General features: G+C 43.1%; 1 protein-coding gene across 2 annotated transcripts in view; it reads left to right on the forward strand.

Annotated features, from left to right (window-relative positions):
- The window catches only part of CCDC47 (coiled-coil domain containing 47), a 1,413,375-nt gene that overhangs the window by 117,693 nt on the left and 1,273,201 nt on the right, over nucleotides 1-22,481 (forward strand). For both annotated transcript variants that reach the window (XM_044055193.1, XM_044055194.1), the window contains exon 4: nucleotides 17,135-17,309. In XM_044055193.1, the coding sequence (XP_043911128.1) occupies nucleotides 17,135-17,309 (175 nt within the window). The remainder of the gene's footprint in view (nucleotides 1-17,134; nucleotides 17,310-22,481) is intronic.

The following is a 22,481-nucleotide window of genomic DNA, read 5'->3' on the forward strand; positions in this document are numbered from 1 at the left end:
ATGCCTGGGGGGCCCATATGGCAGGAAAATGTATTCAGGGCACATGGCCTGCAAACCAGATACATCTTCACATCAATCAAAAAGAGATGCTAGCTGTTCAAAATGCCCTAACAACTTTTAAGGGCCTGCTTCATCCAGGACAGTTACTGATAAAAACAGACAACACTACGTTCATGTGGTACATAAACAAGCAGGGAGGTACACATTCCTACCCCCCTTGCAGACAAGCAATGACCTTATGGGACACAGCATTGGCTTTTCAAGTTCACCTGCAAGCACAATTCCTGCCAGGAAAAACAAATACTCTGGCAGATGAACTAAGCAGAAACCTCATGGATCCCCACGAATGGAAACTGGATCCACAAGTCTTCAGCATGATCATAAGGAAATGGGGATGCTCAGACCTATATCTATGCCTCCCCTCACAACTGCCAGTTGCAGAGATTTTGCACAAGGATTCATCACAAGCAAGCATGGAATGTGGACACCCTACCCTTCAGCTGGAAAAATCTAACCGTATATGCCTTTCCTCTACTGCCTCTCCTTCCCAGGCTACTCCTAAAGGTCAGACAAGAGAAGCCAAAAATGATACTGATTGCACGAGACTGGCCACGCCAGCACTGGTACCCAATCCTAAAGAGCTGGTCTCAAGGTCCAGCATGGATATTGCCTCAAACTTCTCACTTGCTGACCCAACAAAACAATCAGATCCTGCACAGCCAACTCGGGACCCTAAATCTGGCAGCATGGCGGATAATGTAGCCATTCAGAATACTCCTCTTTCAAAAGCTGTTTTGGATGTTATCTTGGAGACCAGGAGGCCCAGTACCAGAAAATCTTATGCAGAGAAATGGAAGAGATTCTGTGCTTGAAACCAGGAACAAGGCATTGACATGTGTGTACCAAATATCCTTCAGATTTTACAATACCTAACTGAGATGCTGAACAAAGGCCTTTCTTTCTCATCAATTAAGATTCATGCCTCTGCCATTTCAGCCCATTACAATGCGGAACCACCTATCTTTTCTTTAATAAGGCAGTACCTCAGGGGGGCCAAAAACATTAGGCCTCCAAGGAGAGCACCAATTCCAGCCTGGGACCTCAATTATGTTTTGGAAAAACTCACACTGCCTCCTTTTGAGCCATCATCGATAGCAGATATAAAATTCTTATCCTGGAAAACAGCTCTGCTCCTAGCAATAACCTCTGCAAGGCGAGTCTCGGAGTTACAAGCACTCATGGCTGTGGAACCTTTCATCATTTTTCATCCAGACAGGGTTTCTCTGAGGACAAACCCTACATTTATGCCTAAGATGGTGTCCAGTGTGGCCCTCAATCAAACCATTCACTTGCCTACCTTTTATCCAAATCCACAGAACAAGGGTGAGAAAATTCTGCATTCTTTGATCATACACAGGCAGCTACGCTTCTACTTGGACAGAACTAAAGCTTTCAGAAAGACTGAGCAACTTTTAGTGTCATATGCTGCGGGATCACAAGGAAAGGCTATCTCAAAACAGACTATTTCTAAATGGATAGGCCATTGCATCCGTTTCTGCTATTCTCAACATGGCAAATCAGTGCCTAAGGGCATTAGGCCTCATTCCACCAGAGCAGCAGCCACTTCAGCAGCCTTCCTCAGAGGAGTACCAACTAAAGATGTCTTAGAGGCTGCAACCTGGAGTTCAGTGCACACCTTCATAAAGCACTACCACTTACCTATTTACTCTAAGTCCAGAGCAGGCTTTGCCACTGCAGTCCTGCAGGACCTCATAGCCTCTCCTAATCCTATTTAGCCCAGCCACCCATCCTCAGCTTTGGGATTCAACCCAAGAGTAATGACTGCAACAGTGAAACACGATGAACATAGTACAGTTGTGCACCTACCATAAATGTAGATGTTCGAGTGTATTCACTGTTGCAGTCCAGGTTACCCACCCACCATCCGCCATTTCTTTGCTGGGTCTATCTGCACTTCTCTATCCTATACAACCTATTTGGTGTATTTGCTTGTAGATGAAGGAAATGTTATTTTTGTGCATGCATTTTTATTGGCATATTTTTTCAGCCTACCAATTTGGGGACACCGGACATCTGGGGAAGAAAAACTGAAGAAAATGACGTCAGCTTCATCTTTTATACCCCTGGCACACTGAAGTCAGGGAAGAGGCGACAGCAACCGATGCCGGACCTAGACTTTGGAATTCTGGCCGACTGAGGGTAGCCTGCCAGCAGGATAACCCAAGAGTAATGACTGCAACAGTGAATACACTCGAACATCTACATTTATGGTAGGTACACAACTGTACTTTTCGGTGGTGGGCAAAGGCTTGTCACCAAAACAAGGGACAGCCATTCTCACTACCCCCAGCCAGGCAGAACCTAACAGCGGATGCATCAGATTATGCCTGGGGGCCCACATGGGAGGGAGAGGCATTCAGGACACCTGGTCCACAAATCAAATGCATCTACATATCAATCAAAAAGAGATGCTAGCTGTTCAAAATGCCCTGACAGCCTTCAAGGACCTAATTCATCCGGGACAACTACTGTTAAAGGCAGACAATACCACGGTCATGTGGTACATAAACAAGCAGAGGGGCTCACATTCTTATCCCCTTTGCAGAATAGCCATGGCTTTATGGAACACATCATTGACTTACTAAGTTCATCTGCAGGCACAATTCCTGCCAGGAAAGGACAATACTCTGGCAGACGAACTAAGCAGAAACCTCATGGATCCCCACGAGTGGCACCTGGATCCACAAGTCTTCAGCATGATAACAAAGCAATGGAGACGCCTGGACATAGATCTATTTGCCTCCCCACACAACTATCAACTAGAAAGGTTCTGCACAAGGACTTATCACAGACAAGCATGGAAAGTGGACTCCTTATCTTTCAACTGGAAAAACCTATCACTATATGCCTTTCTTCCACTGCCTCTCCTTCCCAAGGTACTCCTAAAGGTGAGACAGGAAAAAACAAAAATGATTCTGATTGCCCCAGACTGGCCCCGCCAGTACTGTTATCCGATCTTAAGGAACTTGTCTCACTGCCCAGCCTGGACCTTACCTCAAATACCTCATGTACTGTCCCAACAAAACAATCAGATTCTGCACAGCCAACTCAGGACTCTAAACCTGGCAGCATGGTGGATAATGTAGCCATACAAAGCACACCTCTCAGTAAAGCTGTGATGGATGTCATTTTGGAAGCCAGAAGGCCTAGTACTAGAAATTCCTGTGCTGGAAAATGGAAGAGATTTTGTGCTTGGAACCAAGCTCAATTAACTGACACAGCTGTACCAGATATTCCTCAGATTTTGCAATACTTAACTGAGATGCTGGACAAAGGCCCATCTTTTTCATCAATTAAAATTCATGCCTCTACCATTTCGGCTCATTACAATAGAGCCACCACTCTTTTCTCATCCTTTAATAAGGCAGTACCTCAGAGAAGCCAAAAACTTAAGGCCTCCAGGGAGATCACCAATACCTGCATGGGACCTCAGTTATGTCTTGGAAAAACTCACCATACCTCCTTTTGAGCCAGCTGCAACTGCGGATATAAAGTTTTTATCTTGGAAGACAGCTCTGTTCCTAGCAATAACTTCTGCAAGAAGAGTGTCAGAGATACAGGCTCTCATGGCTGTGGAACCCTTTATCATTTTTTATCCAGACAGGGTCTCTCTGAGGACAAACCCTACATTTATGCCTAAGATGATGACCAGTGTAGCCCTAAACCAAACTGTTCATTTGCCAACTTTTTATCCAAAACCACAAAACCAAGGGAGAAAACATTCTGCATTCTTTGGACGTACACAGACAACTTAGATTCTATTTGGACAAAACTAAAGTTTTCAGAAAAACAGAACAATTACTAGTGGCATATGCTGCAGGATCACAAGGAAAGGCCATCTCCAAGCAGACTATTTCAAAGTGGATAGGTCACTGCATTCGTTTCTGCTACTCTCAGCATGGCAAGCCAGTGCCTAAGGGCATTAGGCCACATTCAACCAGAGCTGCAACCAGTTCTGCAGCCTTTCTCAGGTTAGTACCAACCAAAGACATTTTAGACGCTGCTACTTGGAGTTCAGTGCACACCTTTACAAAGCATTACAATCTGCCATTTTACTCTAAATCCAGAGCAGACTTTGCCACTGCAGTTCTGCAGGGCCTCATAGCCGCTCCTAATGTTGTTTAACTCCAGCCACCCAACCATAGCTTTGGGACTCTACCCAAATGTAATGACTGCAACAGTGAAACTCGAAGAACGTAGTACAGTTGTGTACACTTTCCATAAATGTAGATGTTCGAGTGTATTCACTGTTGCAGTCCAGGTTACCCACCCGCCATCCCCCTTATTTCTGCTGGAACCTATCTTTACTTCTCTGATCTATACAACCTATGTGGTGTATTTGCTTGTAGATGAAGGTAAAGTTTATTTTGGTGCATGTATATTGTATATATATATCTAGCCTACCCTTTTGGGGGCACCTGACATCAGGGGCAAGAAAAACTGAAGAAAATGGCGTTGGCTGCATCTTTTATACCCCTGACGACCTGACGTCAGGGAAGGGGCAACAGCAACCAACGCAGGACCCAATACTTTGGAATTCAGGCCGACTGAGGGCAACCTGCCAGCAGGATTACCCAAATGTAATGACTGCAACAGTGAATACACTCTAACATCTGCATTTATGGTAAGTGTATACAACTGTACTTTATCTGTAAGACAAATTCTGCAGGCTTTGGGCTTCATGACATCCTGCATCCTACTAATTCCATATGCAAGACTGCATATGAGGAAACTTCAGTGCTACCTAAAAAGTTTATGGAGTCAACATTCTCACCGTCTGGAAACTGATTCCTCTCATACCCTGCCTACAACAGGAGTTTCTATGGTGGGCAGAGGCATGTCACCAAAACATTGGGCAGGCCTTCACTGTACCCCCTGCCAGCCAAACCTTAATAACAGACTCATCAGGTTATGCCTGGGGCGCCCACATGGCAGGAAGATGCATTCAGGGCACATGGACCCCAAAACAAATGCATCTACATATCAACCAGAAAGAGATTCTAGCTGTTCAAAATGCCCTAACAGCCTTCAAGGACTTACTTCTTCCAGGACAACTACTGATAAAGACGGACAACACCATGATCATGTGGTATATAAACAAGCAAGGGGGCACACACTCATTCCCCCTTTGCAGATTAGCCATGGCACTGTGGGACACAGCTTTGACCTACCAAATACATCTTCAAGCTGAATTCCTGCCAGGAAAGCAAAATACTCTGGCAGACGATTTAAGAAAAAACCTTATGGACCCTCACGAGTGGAAACTAAATCCACAAGTCTTCAGCATGATAACAGAGAAATGGGGGAGCCCAGGCATAGATCTATTTGCCTCTCCTCAAAATTATCAATTGAAAAGATTCTGCACAAGGACTTATCACAGGCAAGCATGGAAAGTGGACGCCCTATTTCAGTTGGAAAAACCTATCAGTTTGCGCATTTCCTCCTCTGCCTCTTCTTCCCAAGGTCCTCCTAAAAGTCATACAAAAGAAATCGAAGATGATACTAATTGCCCCGGACTGGCCCCGCCAATACTGGTACCCAGTCCTAAGGAACTTGTCTCAATACCCAGCTTGGATCTTGTCTCAAAGACCTCAACTACTGTCTCAGCAAAACAGTCAGATCCTGCACAATCAACTTCAGACACTGAACCTGGCGGCATGGCTGATCATGTAGTTATACAAAACAACTCTCAGTAAAGCTGTGATGGATCATTTTGGAAGCCAGAAGGCCTAGTACTAGAAAATCTTATGCTGACAAATGGAAGAGATTCTGTGCTTGGAATCAAGCACAAGGAACTGATACAGCAGAACCAAATATTCCTCAGATAGAATACTTAACTGAGATGCTCGACAAAGGCCCATCTTTCTCATCATTTAAAAAAAATCCATGCCTCTGCCATTTAGGCTAGTTACAATACAGAGCCGCCAATCTTTTCTCATCCTTTACTAAAGCAGCATCTTAGAGGAGCCAAAAAGTTAAGGCCTCCTAGAAGATCACCATTACCTGCATGGGACCTCAGTTATGTATTGGAAAAGCTCACCCTGCCTTCATTTGAACCAGCTGCTACTGCTGATATAAAGTTCTTATCATGGAAGACAGCTCTGCTACTAGCAATTACTTCAGCAAGAAGAGTTTCAGAGCTACAGGCCCTCACGGCTGTAGAGCCTTTTATCATATTTTACCCAGACAGGGTGTCTCTGAGGACAAAGCCTGCATTTATGCCTCAGGTGGTTTCCAGTGTGGCTCTTAACCAAACAATTCATCTGCCAACCTTTAATCCAGATCCGCAGAGCAAGGGAGAGAGAATTCTGCATTCCTTGGACGTACACAGACAGCTAAGATTCTACTTTAGCAGGACTAAAGCTCTAAGAAAAACTGAGCAATTACTAGTGACATATGCTGCAGGATCAGAAGGAAAGGCTATTTCAAAGCGGACAATTTCAAAGTGGATAAAGCCACTGCATCCATTTCTGCTACTTACACCATGGTAAACCTGTGCCCAAGGGCATTAGCTCTCATTCCACCAGAGCTGCAGCTAAATCAGCAGCCTTTCTCAGAGGAGTACCAACCAAAGACATTCTAGAGGCTGCTTCTTGAATTCTGTTCACACCTTTACAAAGCATTATCATTTGCCTCTCTAAGTCCAGGGCAGGCTTTGCCACTGCAGTTCTTCAGGGCCTTATAGCCGCACCTAATGCTGTTTAGCTCCAGCCTCCCAACCATAGCTTTGGGATTCTACCCAAATGTAATGACTATGGAGCACGAAGAACATAGTACAGTTGTGTACACTTACCATAAATGTAGATGTTCGAGTGTATTCACTGTTGCAGTCCAGGTTACCCACCCGCCATCCCCCAGTCATTTTGGAGTTTTTCTTTCTCTATCTTCTACAACCTATGTGGTGTATTTGCTTGTAGATGCGTCAATATAAACTTTACCTTCATGTGTATAGATATAGATATATGTATGTATGTATATGTATATATATATATATATATATATATATATATATATATATATATATATATATATATATATATGTATATATATTTTTTTATATATTTCTGCTACCTTTCTGGGGGCACCTGACATCTGGGGCAAGAAAAACTAAAGGAAATGGTGTCTGCTGCATGTTTTATACCCCCTGATGACCTGACGTCATGGAAGAAGAGACAGCAACTGACGCAGGACCCAAGACTTTGGAATTCAGGCCGACTGAGGGCAACCTGCCAGCAGATTACCCAAATGTAATGACTGCAGTGAATACACTCGAACATCTACATTTGTGGTAAGTGTACGCAACTGTACTTTTTGTTTCCACCTGTTCTTCATCACATGCTGTCCCAAGCAGTGATAGAACCAGTTCCTCTTCCTAGGTGGGAAGAGGTTTCATTCAAGGATGTTCCTTGTCCCAAAGAAGGAAAGTGCTTAGAAACCAATTCTGGATCTTACTTTCCTAAATCTGTTTGTGATAGTGCCCAAATTCAGAATGATATTGCTTCACAACCTGTTGCCTCTTTTCAAGTTTCCTGGTAACACTAGATGTAATGCTCATCTTCACATTCCTATTCATCCAGACTTTCCAGACTTCTTGTGTTTCATAAGGTTTGTGTGTCTGGACCACATTATCAGTTATCTGCCTTACCCTTTGGACTGTCCACTGCACCAAGAGTGTTCACAGTGTTTTGCTCCAGTTATCTCTCATTGCAGGTTACAGGTTATCCACATTTTTACATATTTAGATGACTTGCTTATCTTTGCAGAGTCTTTTTCAAAATGTCAGGAATCTCACTCTTGGGTCAGAGATCTCTTGCACAAGCTGGGATTCCAAGAAAACATTCAAAAGTCTGTCTGGACTACTTTACACAGGATTGTGTTCCTGTTATTTCTACTAGATACCTTAGTTCAGAGTTCTTCCACAGGAAAAAATAGATCTTTATTTAGATTTTATTTCTAAGGTTTTCTACTTGGACTTCAGTCATTGCAAGGGATTACCTCAGGATTTTGAGTCTCCTGTCATCTGTGATTCTCATGGTACCCCTGGAGCAACTGCCATGAGAAAGATACAGTGGTATCCGAAATCTCTTTGGTCCCAGCATCAATACCCTTTGTCTTCTCAGATCCCAGTACTGGAGTTTGTCAGAAGAGAAATGATTTTCTGTAGACAACAGATATACTTAAGTCAGGGTCTTCCTTCTGTCTATCTGCTCCAAATCAGTCACCACAGATGTTTCAGACTTTTCTTTGGGAACAGTTTCAGGAGAGAGAAAAGTGCAGGGGGGTGTGGAATACTTGGATATACGCAAGCATTTAAATATCAAGGAGATGCTTGCCCTGATCAAGACACTCAGTTCTCTGAACCATCTTTGGTCCCCAGGACCTCTTCAAGTGTTTACAGATAATACGACGGTGCTGTTTTACATCAGCAAGCAAGGGGGAACCAGGGTATTGGCCTCCTTTGCAGACTTGCCGTGTTAGCTTGGGATATGGCTTCACTGTACAAGCTCCACTGTGCAGGCATCCTGCATTCCTTTGGAGCAAAATTGTGTAGCAGACAAACTGAGCAGCTAGGGCAGACCCTCATTAATGGAAACTTGATCCTGCGGTTTTCAAAGATTTGATCCATCTTTGGGAAGTTCCTCAAATAGACCACTTTGCCTCCTCTTTGTACAGTCAACTAGCAAAATTCTGTTACAGGACTGTATGCATGAAGGCCTGGAAGACAGATGCCTTTTCTTTTCTTTGGGCAGGAATGTTTCTCTATATCTTTCCTTTTTCACTAATAGCCAGGGTATTTCTCAAGATTCAGAAGGAATCTCTAAGATCATTGTAGTGACTCCCATCTGGCCCAGGCAACCATGGTTCTCACTTCTTTTGGAAATTGCCAGGAGCAATTACCACAAGCTTTTTCACAGACTGTGTCTACTTTTACAAGAACAGGGATGTTTAATGCACCCCTTTTAGGCATCTGTTTTCTGAGGATGTACAGTAGGTACTAATGGAGGCAAGCAAGTCTGCTAATAGAAAGTCATATGTTAGCAAATGGAAAATGGTTTCTAGTTGATGCCAACAAGATAACCAGCACCCATTCAAAGCTAGTTGTTCTTTGGTTTTGCATTATTTGTGAGTTACTATCCTATGCTCTTTTTTATTCATGAGTCAAGATTCATTTATCAGTCATTTCAGTATGTCTGCCAGAGTATTTTACTCTTTCAAGATTTCAGTGTTCTTGAAAGGGGTTTTGCATAAGAGGCCTCCAAGTAAACCAGTGGCACCTCCTTGGGATCTTAATTTTTGTGTTGGAGAAACTAACACTTGCTGCATTTGCACCAGCTTATATGGCTGACTTGAAGTTTTTAACATGGAAAACAGTTGTATTGATTACTCGGACCTCTGCAAGAAGGGTATGTAAGTTGCAAGTTCTTAAGTGAGTTGACCCTTCCTCATTTTCCACAATTGCAAGGTTTCTTTGAGAGCTAATTATATTTTTATGCCTGAAGTGGTATCTGCGTTTACTTTGTCAACTGTTCATCTCCATATCTTCTTTCCTAAACCTAAAAATGAGGGATAATGGTTTACTGCATTCCTTGAATGTCCACAAACAACTGGAGTACTATGTTGACAGAACCAAATCTTTCAGGTCATCTGATCAGTTGCTCACTCCTTGTGAAGGTAGGAAGAAGGGACAACTGGTGCCAAGATGAGACTATTTCTAAATGGTTGTCTAAGGCTACTACCTTTTGTTATACTCATCAGGTAGGGTCGAGGCCCACTCCTCAAGGACCTTGGCTTCTTCTATGGCTTTTTGGAAAGGGTTGGATTCTAGAAGTACTTCAGAAGCTGCTACTTGGTCCTCTCTACATACTTTTACAAAGCACTGTAAACTGAATTCCTTCTCTAGGTCTAAATCAGGCTTTGCTAGGACTGTTGTACAGGAGCTCCTGGACCCTTCTAATTCCACTTCCCAAGTATAGTTACATATGGTAATCTATCCCTATAGCTTAAGTCTGCTATAGCAGTGATCCATATGAAGATCATAGTACAGTTGTGTAAGCTGAACTTACCATAACAGTAGATGTTAGAATGATCACTGTGGCAGTAGCCACTTCCTAAGTTTATCCCCCTTGTTTTTTAGTGTGTTTTTATGCCAAGGTGTAGACATTTTATTTTTTGTTACTCCTACACTTGTCCTTTCAGGGAGTAGCTTTCCTTTCTCTGCTGGCAGGAAACACTGAAGGGCTTTGCACCCAAACTTGTCTTTGTTAGCTTGGCTCGAGCTGCTTGACAGTTTGTGGATGTGAAAGGTGCCTTGATGGTTTGGAAGCTGGCTGGCTGTTCTTTTTTAACAGGGTATAACCCTCATGTCCCTGACTATTGCAGTACTGGTCATTCCGACATCTACTGTTAAGGTAAGTTCAAATTACACAACTTACGTTCCATTGCATTTCTTTTGGTTGTGTCTGTGTGTGCTCTTTATCTTTATCTGTCCTCTGTTAAAAACATGTCTTTAAATCCATAATTTTACTTGTGATTTTTGGTGCTAATCATGGTGTGCTAGGTCAAGTTAAAGAAAAATTTGAAAACTCCCATATAAATGTCTCATTTTGATGGGTTGTGGGACCTAATTCCAAATTAAATTTCTGTTAACTGTATTTTATCTACCCTGACTCTTGACTCATGTTTTGCTGGCCTGACGTTTTCTGTTTCATTCAAAATACCTACAGTCATGCAGTATTGTTTTTATTAAGTGTGGCATTTCCTTATAGATATTTAAATCTTTAAGTAGCTCTGTTTTGTTTGCGTGTTGTTTAATGTAAGCTTGCTGCAGCTCTCCTGAGTCCTTAAAAGAGAACTCCTCACAAACATACTGGAAGAGGCAAACATGTTGATTAGAAGCATCTACCAAAACATTTTTTCACCCCCCCCCCCCCCAAACACACACACTCACTCACTATAACTTTACCAACATACAGTATTGGTGGGAGAAGAGAAACCACCCAGACCTGCGAAAAACAGCTCACACAATCTCATTCTCACACTAGAGCTGGTAATTATAAACCATTCCCAGGGCTGCATTTTGTGAAGTTCATTCTGACCAGTATTTTGTGTTCAGGTTAGTTATCAGGATTTGTAAATATAGGCCTAGAAGCTACATTTCAGAGACACTGTCACTGGTTGGAGGCATACAGTTAAAGATGTTAAACTACTAGCAAAGTCTACAGATAGAAAAAGACAAATGTTCAGAATTCAGTAATTGAGCATTGGCACTGTTTGAAGTGAGTTGTTCTTTGTTAAGTTGCCTTTTTCCATCGATTCAGAAGTTTTATGTTGTTTGCCTTGTTAGGTTGGTGTCAGTTGATAAGTTCATGAAATGTGGCATGTTTTTGTGAACGTGCTGATGTTCATCGTGTTTCACTGTTGCAGTCATTACTCTTGGGTTATCCTGCTGGCAGGCTACCCGCAGTCGGCCTGAATTCCAAAGTCCTGGTCCGGCGTCGGTTGCTGTCGCCTCTTCCCTGACGTCTGTGCGCCAGGGGTATAAAAGATGCAGCAGACGCCATTTTCTTCAGTCTTTCTTGCCGCGCGGTGCCCAAAGCAGAAGCAGTTCGCAAGTGCCGGTCGGCCGACTCCTGAGATTTTCGTGTTCGAATTTCAGATCCGAAGTCTAAATTTAAAGCTAAGTACCCCGTTGAGGAAACTTTTTTCTTGCTCCAGACCGATGTCAGAAAAAGTTAATAATTGTATTTCTTGTGGGGAGCAAATACCTCATAAGGACTTCCATTCTTATTGTATTCCTTGCCTAGGCTCTGATCACGACGTTCCTAATTGCAGGTTTTGTGCTAGATTTAACCAACGCACTATTAAGCGTCGGTACGATTTTGCATTTCATTACTTTGGCCGGAGATTTAATTACACAATGTCGTCGGATAGCCATCCGACTACCGCAATTCACAAGAAACTCAAGGAAAAGGACCGGCATCCGAGGTCCAAAACTGACGACGAGGCTTCTTCTAAGCCAGTCGCCGGTTCACAGTGAGCTGCTTTTGCAGCCCCTGATGCCCGCTACCTCAGAGCCGCAGGCCGCTTCTGACTCTCACGTGGCGCAGACTAGGCCTCTGGAAACTCAAGGTATTGGACACTTGGAAAATATTCCCTGATGGGTCCAGAGCCGCTGAGCAGGCATCTGCTTCTGAGGGTGTTTTCAGGCCTACACAGTTATATATAAAACAGACTACAGCTTCAAAATGGCCGAAGACCTAATTTCTTTGATCAGGGGTTCCCATCCCCCTCCTAATAAGAGGCCTAGGCAAGAGACAGAATATGAATCTTCAGATCAGGTTTCCATTTCCTCTGACTCCTCTTCTGAACAGGGATACTCTCTCCCTCCCTATGAGGATTCCGATGCTGAAGAATCTATCCCTTCAGCCTCCTTTCCTGAGGATTATTCTTTTGGGGAAACCCTGCATACCACGTGGGAGCACTTCCACTGGGAGAGCCAAGACTACTCAGAATCTAAGAAAAGGCTCAGAGACTTTCTTTTACTACCTCCGCACAGGCCTCTTGCTATCCCTCCTGTTTTAGACATTGTAGATTATGTATTTTCAGAGTCCGGCTTGTCTCCTGACTCTTTACCCCCTGCACCTGTTAAGCCAGACAGATACTACAGGGTTCCAGATTCACATACATTTTTTTATAAAAACCCTGCTGCTGACCCAGAAACTATTTCTCAGGGTCCCAAAGGGGTCAAGGCTTCCACTGCAAAAAACCCTGTCCCCTCTGATAGGGATTCTAGGGCACTGGACAGATGGGTGAAAAAGGTTTACACTTATGCTACCTTCGCTGTGAGGACTATAAATTGTCAATTTCATATGCTTAAATATCAGCAGTACTTAATGTCACTGCTTAAACAGAAAATGTTAACAAATTCTGAATGTGCAGAAAACAAGGAAATGCAGGACTTATTGCATGCAACTGAACAAGTGGGAAAGTATACTTTGCAATGTGGTTTTGATTATCTGGAGGCCTCTTGCAGGGCCGCTGTTACGGGTTCTGTCATTAGGAGGCATGCTTGGTTAAAGGAACAGAATCTGCCTGATCATGTTAAAGCAAAATTATTAGATGCTCCATTACAGCATGATACTTTGTTTGGTGTTAAAGCAGAAGAGGTGTAGAAGAAAATGTAGGACAAAGTGAAATCTATGCAGACAGTTAAGATTTCTTACAGGTGCAGCCACCCAGATTTAGCAGGAACTGGCCTACAAAGAATTGGTCCTTTCCATTGTCAGACAGGCCACAAAGAGGCAGATACAGACGCCCCAGAGGCAGATCCCAGCCCCAAGGCTCATACAGGCCTAAACAAGGGGGGTCTTCTACCTCCAAAAGCAGAGAAGACAAATAACAGCCATACAGGAAACAGTCCCAATGACTTTCCTCTGCCAGCACCAAGCACTTATCTTTTGGCAGCTCCCTTAGGGGGGAAAACTAGCACTTTTTTCACAAAATTGGCACATGATCACCCAGGACAAATGGGTCTTGAACATAGTGTCTCAGGGCTACAGGTTTCACTTTCACACCCTGCCAAGGACAAAAGGTATGCCAGACCTGCCACACAATCAATGGGCAGAGGCACAAAAGCAAGTTTCATCCCTCATGGACATGAGGGCCATTCAGCGAGTACCACGGCAAGAGCAGGGACAAGGATTTTACTCAAGAGTTTTCTCGGTACCCAGAAAGGACAAAGCCTGGAGACCAATACTGGACCTGTCAATTCCAAACACATTTCTGGATGTTCCAAAATTCAAAATGTTGACTCTGCAGCAGCTTCTGCCCATGCTGGGGAAGAAGGCTTGGCTTGTAATTTTGGACCTAAAAGAGGCATACCTGCATGTCCCAATTAGACAATCTTGCAGAAGATACCCAGATTCCTAGCTGGCTCAGTGCACTACCAATTCTCTGCACTGCCCTTCGGCTTATCTACTGCGCCCAGGGTCTTCACAAAATGCCTGGCACCAGTAATTGCATTTTGCAGACAAAGGTAAATTCAAATATATCCTTACTTGGACGACTGCCTTATTCAATCAGAGAACGAGGACATTCTACTAAAGCATCTGGCTTTTGTAAAAAAAAGATTACTAATTTGCCTAGGGTACACAGTAAACGAAAATAAATCAAAACTAGTACCCTCTCAAGAGATAATATTCCTGTGTGCAAGCTTAAATACAACTGCCCGGATGGCTTATCTCACGCCAGACAAACAAAGGCAACTGACTTCTTACTTCAAAATGTTGGCAACAAAGACCTAGTTATCTGCAAGAAAAATTCTGCAGGCTTTGGGCTTCATGGCATCCTGCATTCTGCTAATTCCATATGCCAGACTGCATATGAGGAAACTACAATGGTATCTAAAAAGTGTTTGGACTCAACATTACCACAGCCTGGAAACATTAATTACCCTCATTCCCTGCCTGCAACAGGAGTTTTGATGGTGGGCACAGGCCTGTCACCACAACAATGGACAGCCTTTCACTTTACACACAGCCAGGCAGACACTAACAACGGATGCTTCAGATTATGCCTGGAGGGCCCACATGGCAGGAAAATGTATTCAGGGCACATGGTCCGCAAGCCAGATGCATCTTTTAGCTGTTCAGAATGCCCTGACAGCTTTCAAGGATCTACTTTATCCAGGACAACTGCTGATAAAGACGGACAATACTACAGTCATGTGGTACATAAACAAGCAGGGAGGTACTCATTCCTACCCCCCTCTGCAGACAAGCCATGACTTTGTGGGATACAGCATTGACTTATCAAGTTCACCTGCAAGCACAATTCCTGCCAGGAAAGATAAATATTCTGGCAGACAAACTAAGCAGAAACCTCATGGATCCCCATGAGTGGAAACTGGATCCACAAGTCTTCAGCATGATAACAAGGAAATGGGGATGCCCAGACATAGATCTATTTGCCTCCCCTCACAACTGCCAACTACAGAGATTCTGCACAAGGACTTCTCACAAGCAAGCATGGAAAGTGGATGCCTTATCCTTCAGCCGGAAAAAAATAACCATATATGCCTTTCCTCCACTGCCTCTCCTCCCCAAGGTACTCCTAAAGGTCAGACAAGAGAAGCCAAAAATGATACTGATTGCCCCAGACTGGCCACACCAGCACTGGTACCCAATCCTAAAGAACTTGTCTCAAGGTCCAGCCTGGACATTGCCTCAGATTTCTCACTTACTGACCCAGCAAAACAATCAGATCCTGCACAGCCAACTCAGGACCTTAAATCTGGAAGCATGGCGGGTAATGTAGCCATTCAGAACACTCCTCTCTCCAAAGCTGTGATGGATGTTATTTTGGAGGCCAGGAGGCCCAGTACCAGAAAATCTTATGCAGAAAAATGGAAGAGATTCTGTGCTTGGAACCAGGCACAAGGAATTGACACGTTTGTACCAAATATTCTTCAGATTTTACAATACTTAACTGAGATGCTGGACAAAGGCCTATCCTTTTCATCAATTAAGATCCATGCCTCTGCCATTTCAGCCCATTACAATACGGAACTCCCTATCTTTTTTCTCATCCTTTAATAAGGCAGTACCTCAGAGGGGCCAAAAACATAAGACCTCCAAGGAGAGCACCAATACCTCCATGGGACCTCAATTATGTCTTGGAAAAACTCACACTGCCTCCTTTTGAGCCAGCCTCAACAGCTGACATAAAATTCTTATCCTGGAAAGCAGCTCTGCTCCTAGCAATGACCTCTGCAAGACGAGTCTCTGAGTTACAGGCACTCATGGCTGTGGAACCTGTTATCATTTTCCATCCCAACAGGGTTTCTCTGAGGACAAACCCGACATTTATGCCTAAGGTGGTGTCCAGTGTGGCCCTTAACCAAACCATTCACTTGCCTACCTTTTATCCATATCCACAGAACAAGGGTGAGAGACTTCTGCATTCCTTGGACATACACAGACAGCTACTCTTCTACTTGGACAGAACTAAAGCTTTCAGAAAGACTAAGCAACTTTTAGTGGCATATGCTGCAGGATCACAAGGAAAGGCTATCTCAGAACAGACTATTTCAAAATGGATAGGCCATTGCATTCGTTTCTGCTACTCAAAACATGGCAAATCCAGTGCCTAAGGGCATTAGGCCACATTCAACCGGAGCAGCAGCCTTCCTCAGAGGAGCACCAACCAAAGACATCTTAGAGGCTGCAACTTGGAGTTCAGTGCACAATTTTACAAAGCACTACCACTTACCTCTCTACTCTAAATCCAGAGCAGGCTTTGCCACTGCAGTTCTGCAGGGCTTCATAGCCTCTCCTAATCCTATTTAGCCCCAGCCACCCATCCTCAGCTTTGGGATTCAACCCAAGAGTAATGACTGCAACAGTGAAACACAATGAACATAGTACGGTTGTGTACCTACCATAAATGTAGATGTTCGAGTGTATTCACTGTTGCAGTCCAGGTTACCCTCCCACCATCCCCCTTTCTTTTGCTGGGTCTTATGTGTACTTCTCTAGTCTATACAACCTATGTGATGCATTTGCTTGTAAATGAAGGAAATGTTTACTTCAGTGCATGCATGTTTATTGGCATGATTTTTTTTTTAGCCTACCCTTTTGGGGGCACCTGACATCTGGGGCAAGAAAAACTGAAGAAAATGGCGTCGGCTGCATCTTTTATACCCCTGGCGCACTTATGTCTAGGAAGAGGCGACGGCAACTGACGCCGGACCAGGACTTTGGAATTCAGGCCGACTGCGGGTAGCCTGCCAGCAGGATAACCCAAGAGTAATGACTTGCAACAGTGAATACACTCTAACATCTACATTTATGGTAGGTACACAACTGTACTTTTTGCAGTTTGTTTCATTTTAATACTTAAGAAGCTGAAGTAAATGTGTCACTTTGCTGTTCGTTTGTTAATTATACGAGTGAACATAGACCTGTAATAGTAAGTAAGCCTCATTTGCTCCTGCGCAGAGCCTTTATTTACATTAATGTCTGTTACAATTAATATGTTCGCTTAATGTTTCTAGGTTCCTGAGCATTTGCAGAATAGCTGGGAGAGTTACTACATGGAGATCTTGATGGTGACTGGTCTCCTCGCTTACATAATGAATTACATTATTGGAAAAAATAAGAACAACCGCCTAGCACAAGCATGGTTCAATTCCCACAAAGAACTGCTGGAGAGCAATTTTGCACTTGTTGGTATGTTAAATATTCACCCGGTTTGTGTGTGCGCACGTGTGTTTGTGTGTGTTTGTGTAGTGTGTATGCATGTGGTTACTGTAGATTAATAGTTTATGCATACAGAAAATGGTTAAATTATGATACACAGAGTAATACTGCCATCAGGTCAGCAGCTCACAGGATGAATGAAGGTTATGGTTTGAAATGATGCCCCTTGTAGTGTCACCTTCTACTCTGTTTCATAATTGTCACGGTCTTCTGTTATATTGGAACTTGCAGTTTATTTTTTCATAATGCTAACTTGTGACTTGTCTGAGTCCAGTGCTGGATAGTTACAATACACAGATATTTTTGCTTCACTTGGATTCTGCTTAGATCATAAGATTATTTTGTTTTGATGAGTGCTTGTATAACTTACCAAGGAGCAAATTTAGTGCAAAATTAGGCCAGAGTATGCACTTCATATGTTGTTTTTAGAAGCTGGATTCAGTATTTGATGGCATCAGAGTGTCTTGTTGCTTTCTATGTTACTTAAGTAGGGCTGTCCATGGGCCATTCAACATGATGAGAGAGCATTCAAATAAGTATCGGAGGCAGGTGCCATAATTCTGTTTTGGCTTTACACATGTGTACAGTAATTCTACATATTAGTAGTATCTTCCCATTTTCATTAAAAATATTTTCATGTAGGTAAACGTGGCTCAGTTGTTAAAATAAACTATATTTGACTTTTGGCCACTGTTGTAAATTTAGAGGGATGCTTTTGTGCTTTAAATGAGTACTGTAATGTGATTATCATTCCTCAGGCAATATAGGCTTTTTGCTATCGTATTCCTTGCCATTTAACCACCCTTCATAGTTCTGTAGCTCAGACCAGTTTCATTCATAGTTACTCGCTTAATCCCCTTCATAATCATGGGGAAGCTGGAATATCTCTGCACTCGAGCTCAAAGCAGTGAAAAAACGTAATCTTGAATGGCTCACCAAGCCACTGCCTGTGTCTGGCGCGCGCTCTCTCTCTCTCTCTCTCGCTCTCTCTCTCTGTCTCTCTCTCCCTCCCTCCCTCACTCACACACTCACACACTCACACACTCACACACTCACACACTCACACACTCACACACTCACACACTCACACACTCACACACTCACACACTCACACACTCACACACTCACACTCACACACTCACACACTCACACACTCACACACTCACACACTCACACACTCACACACTCACACAGTCTCTCTTTCTCTCTTATCTCTGCTTGTACATGCAATGAAATTAATCAAAAATTTACTTTGATAAGGTGTGTATCGACAAAGTGACGTGTGTGTCAGTTTCTGTGCTACGGGTGTTGGTCAGTGGACAGATTCGAACAGTCAAAACGCAAGATGATTGGATGAGGAGTAATGGAAAGGAGAGGGGCAGTTGCATATGTATTAATCTGCAACAGTCTGGTATTTATGATGGCCCATTGGTAATTTTGTTTTGGGTTGCTCACTTATCTCTTAACTTGGCGAGTTCCTTTCTGACAGAAGACAAACAGTAATGATGGTCTTCCATTGCCTTATGTAGGTATGAACTCCTACAAGTTCTGGGTTGACTGGTAGAACAGGTGTAATTTTTCTTCCAGCTATGTGACAGTTCCTGATGGTCTATCACCCAGAGAATGCTCTGATGGTGGTAGCATCACTTGAGGTAGGAAATGTTAGCCTTTTACAAACACACACAGAAAGTTAGACAATCTGAAAAAGGGAAGGGCATACTCTGTGACAGCAGGGATAAGGCCCACATGAATTCAGACAGGTTGGCAAGCAAAACTTTCTCAAGCTGACAAGCGCCCTCCCAGTTTCTCATAATTCAATGTGATGCCATGTATGCCAGGACCATCTTTGCTACACACATGCATGCACACACACATATTCGGAAAAATGGCCCCAAACTGCCTTTTTGATCTTTTCACACACAGTCTGTAGATTTCTTGAGTGAAAATGTTTCAGATGTACTGTAAAACTATTCATTTACCCCTCCCCCACACCGTTTGGGACTTTCCCCCATTTTTCTGAATTCTTCCTGCCAGGAAGTATTTTTCTTTAATTTTGGTCCTTGGCCCTCCTCATACTGTTAATAGAATGTTGGTTCTGTAGCTGTGCCTGAGAGAGGAAAATTCCTGTCCAAGACAGGCACACCAAGTATCTCTCTGGTATGATTAACATATGCAAATGACATGTTTACCTGGAATTTTCAAACTTCACACTAAAAGTTGAAAATATTGCCTTGATTTTCATTTAGCTGAGCATTCTTTGTCATCCAAAAATATTTCCAAAGCTTCCATTACTTCTTTTTCAGTTCTCAACAGGAAAAATCTAAACCAGTATTGGATTTGTCATCCCATCTTTAAAAAAAAAAAAAAAAAAAAAAAAAGACAAATCTTGTCATTCTAAGTTTGTTAGGTGTCTGCCAGTGTTTTACTAGCCATGGATAATTCAGTACAAGAGGTTATGGTTTGTGTATGATCAATTGTGTGAGAGTGTAAAACTGGTTGAAACAACAGAGTTGTCTATTTTAACATGTCATACTAGAGTCTTTTAAGGCGCATAAGGTCACCTACACAGAGAGCTGCTCTATCCCTTCCTTTTCCCTTCTTGAAATCTTTTTTTTTCCTCTCCAGACTACTACAAATGACTTTAGGTCCCCAGCATTCTCTCTGGAGCCACAGCATAGTGGCAGTGTACTGCATGCGTGTTCTTACCACATAGATCTCATTCTTCCCGACTCAAACTTTTTTTTGGCCTAGAGGCCAAGAAGTGGAGCAGATACACCAGGGATGTCATACACTTACCAACTGAGTCTTTACTTAAGCCCTGTCCTTTGTTGGCATTCTGGGCTGTTGTCACAAGGTGGACATGAAATAAAGTCCTGGGAGAGCTACTTCTGTCTAGATGGTGACATGCCACTCCTTTGCTTGCCTAGCTTACAGGCAGCTGCTACCTGTTGCTACAGCCTATGTATAACCACAATTGCACATGTCCTGGTTGACCACCCTGTGCACACTCACTCACTCACTCACTCCACACACACACACACACACACACACACACACACACACACACACACACACACACACACACACACACTCACTCTTGGCCCCCCAAAAATAGGTGAATACGCATTGCTTTGTAATTTCTCATCTCCCTCATTGTCTGCTTCTTCACTGCTAAAACAGCTTATTGAACCTGGGTCGTCTGGGTTGCAGTCAGGGCTTCATCACTTTGTGGCACAGAACTCACATGGCAAAGCTGTTTTGAGGGCTTGGGTAAGACACTTTGCCCCTTCCTACACTGCATCTGTAAGACAGTGTCAATGATGATATTGCCTTTACATTGTATGGTGCCCTAAACTTCCTCTCTAGTACCTCCATATCTGGTACTGGTCCTGAGGATGCTGGACTCCACCCTTATGACATCAGTTCTGACATCATGTTGATATTAATTACTAAAGTGGCTGAAGCACCTTTTGATTTAATTACAGCATTCAGTCTTCTTGGGTACACACCTGCCAACAATAAAAGAGACTGATTTAATCTTTAATTAAAGTTCAGCTGTCCTAGTAGGCTTTTCCTGACTTTTGCTCAGTTGCATGATACAGCAAAAGCCATGGTTTGCAGAGAGCTTGCAAAGCATCAAAGGGATGTCATTGTTGAAAGGTTTCAGTCAGGAGAAGGGTACAAAAAAATTTCCACAGCATTGGATATACCATGGAACACAATGAAGACAGTCATCAAAAAGTGGAGAAAATATGAGACAACAGTGACATTGCAAAGAACTGGACGTCCCTCCAGAATTGATGAAAATAAGACGAAAACTGGTTAGGGAGGCTGCCAAGAAACCTATAGCAACAGTGAAGGAGCTGCAGGAATTTCTGGCAAGTAGTGGTTGTGTACTACGTGTGACAACAATCTCCATATGTCTGGGCTATGGGGTAGGGTTGAAAGATGGAAGCCTTGTCTTACACCGAAAAACATCCAGGCCCGGCTAAAATTTGCAAAACAATAATCAGGTCTCCCAAAAGCATATGGAAAAATGTGTTATGGTCTGATGAGAACAACTTTTTGGCCACAATTCCAAAAGGTACATTTGGTGTATAAATTACACTTCAAAAGAACACCATCCCCACTGTGAAGCATGGTGGTGGCAGTATCATGTTTTGGGGTTGCTTTTCTTCAGCTGGAGCTTGGGCTTTAGTCAAGGTGGAGGGAATTATGAACAGTTCCAAATACCAGTCCCTTTTGGCCCAAAACCTTCAGGCGTCTGGTAGAAAGCTGAAGATGAAGAGGAATTTCACCTTTCAACATGACAATGACCCCAAGCATACATCCAATTCAACAAAAGAATGGCTTCACCAGAAGGAAATTAAAGTTTTGGAATGGCCCAGGCAGAGCCCAGATCTAACTCCATTACAAAATCTGTGGGGTGACCTGAATAGGGCTGTGCACAAGAGTTCCCCTCGCATTCTGACAAATTTAGAGTGCTTTTGCAAGGAAGAGTGGGCAAATATTGCCAAGTCACGATGTGCCATGCTGATAGACTCTTACCCAAGAAGACTGAATGCTGTAATTAAATCAAAAGGTGCTTCAACAAAGTATTAGTTTAAGGGTGTGCACACTTTTGCAACCGGAGTATTGTACATTTTTTTATTTTTTATATTTTTTTCTCCTAACAGATTTGTTTTTCAATTTAATTGTTCAGGTTATAGGTCACATTAAAGGTGGGAAAAGTTTTGAAGTGATTTATTGTGGTCTCAAAAAACTTTTAAATATTTATATCCACTGTATGTCTCTTCCTTTAGCTTCCAGGTTGGAAGTTAAGCTATTCCTAAAAGGCGTCCTTCACATTAGACCACCAAGAAAACCAGTGCCTCCTCCCTGGGATCTCATTTTTTTCCTGGAAAAACTTACCCTAGCCCCCCTTTGAACCAGCAATGTCATCCTTCCTGCAACACTGCACATGGAAAAGAGTTCTCGTGGCTAATACTTCTGCCAGAAGCGTTTCTGAGCTGCATGCTCTTATGGCCTTTTCTCCATTCACATTCTTTCATAGGGACAGGGGTACTCTTTGGACTAATCCATCCTTCATGCCCATGGTGGTTAATGAGTTATCCCCGAGTCAGGCTATCAGTCTTCTTTCCA

The sequence above is a fragment of the Protopterus annectens genome, chromosome 13.part0 (genome assembly GCF_019279795.1).
Source record: "Protopterus annectens isolate FY-2018-M chromosome 13.part0, PAN1.0, whole genome shotgun sequence".
Classification (NCBI taxonomy): Eukaryota; Metazoa; Chordata; order Ceratodontiformes; family Protopteridae; genus Protopterus; species Protopterus annectens.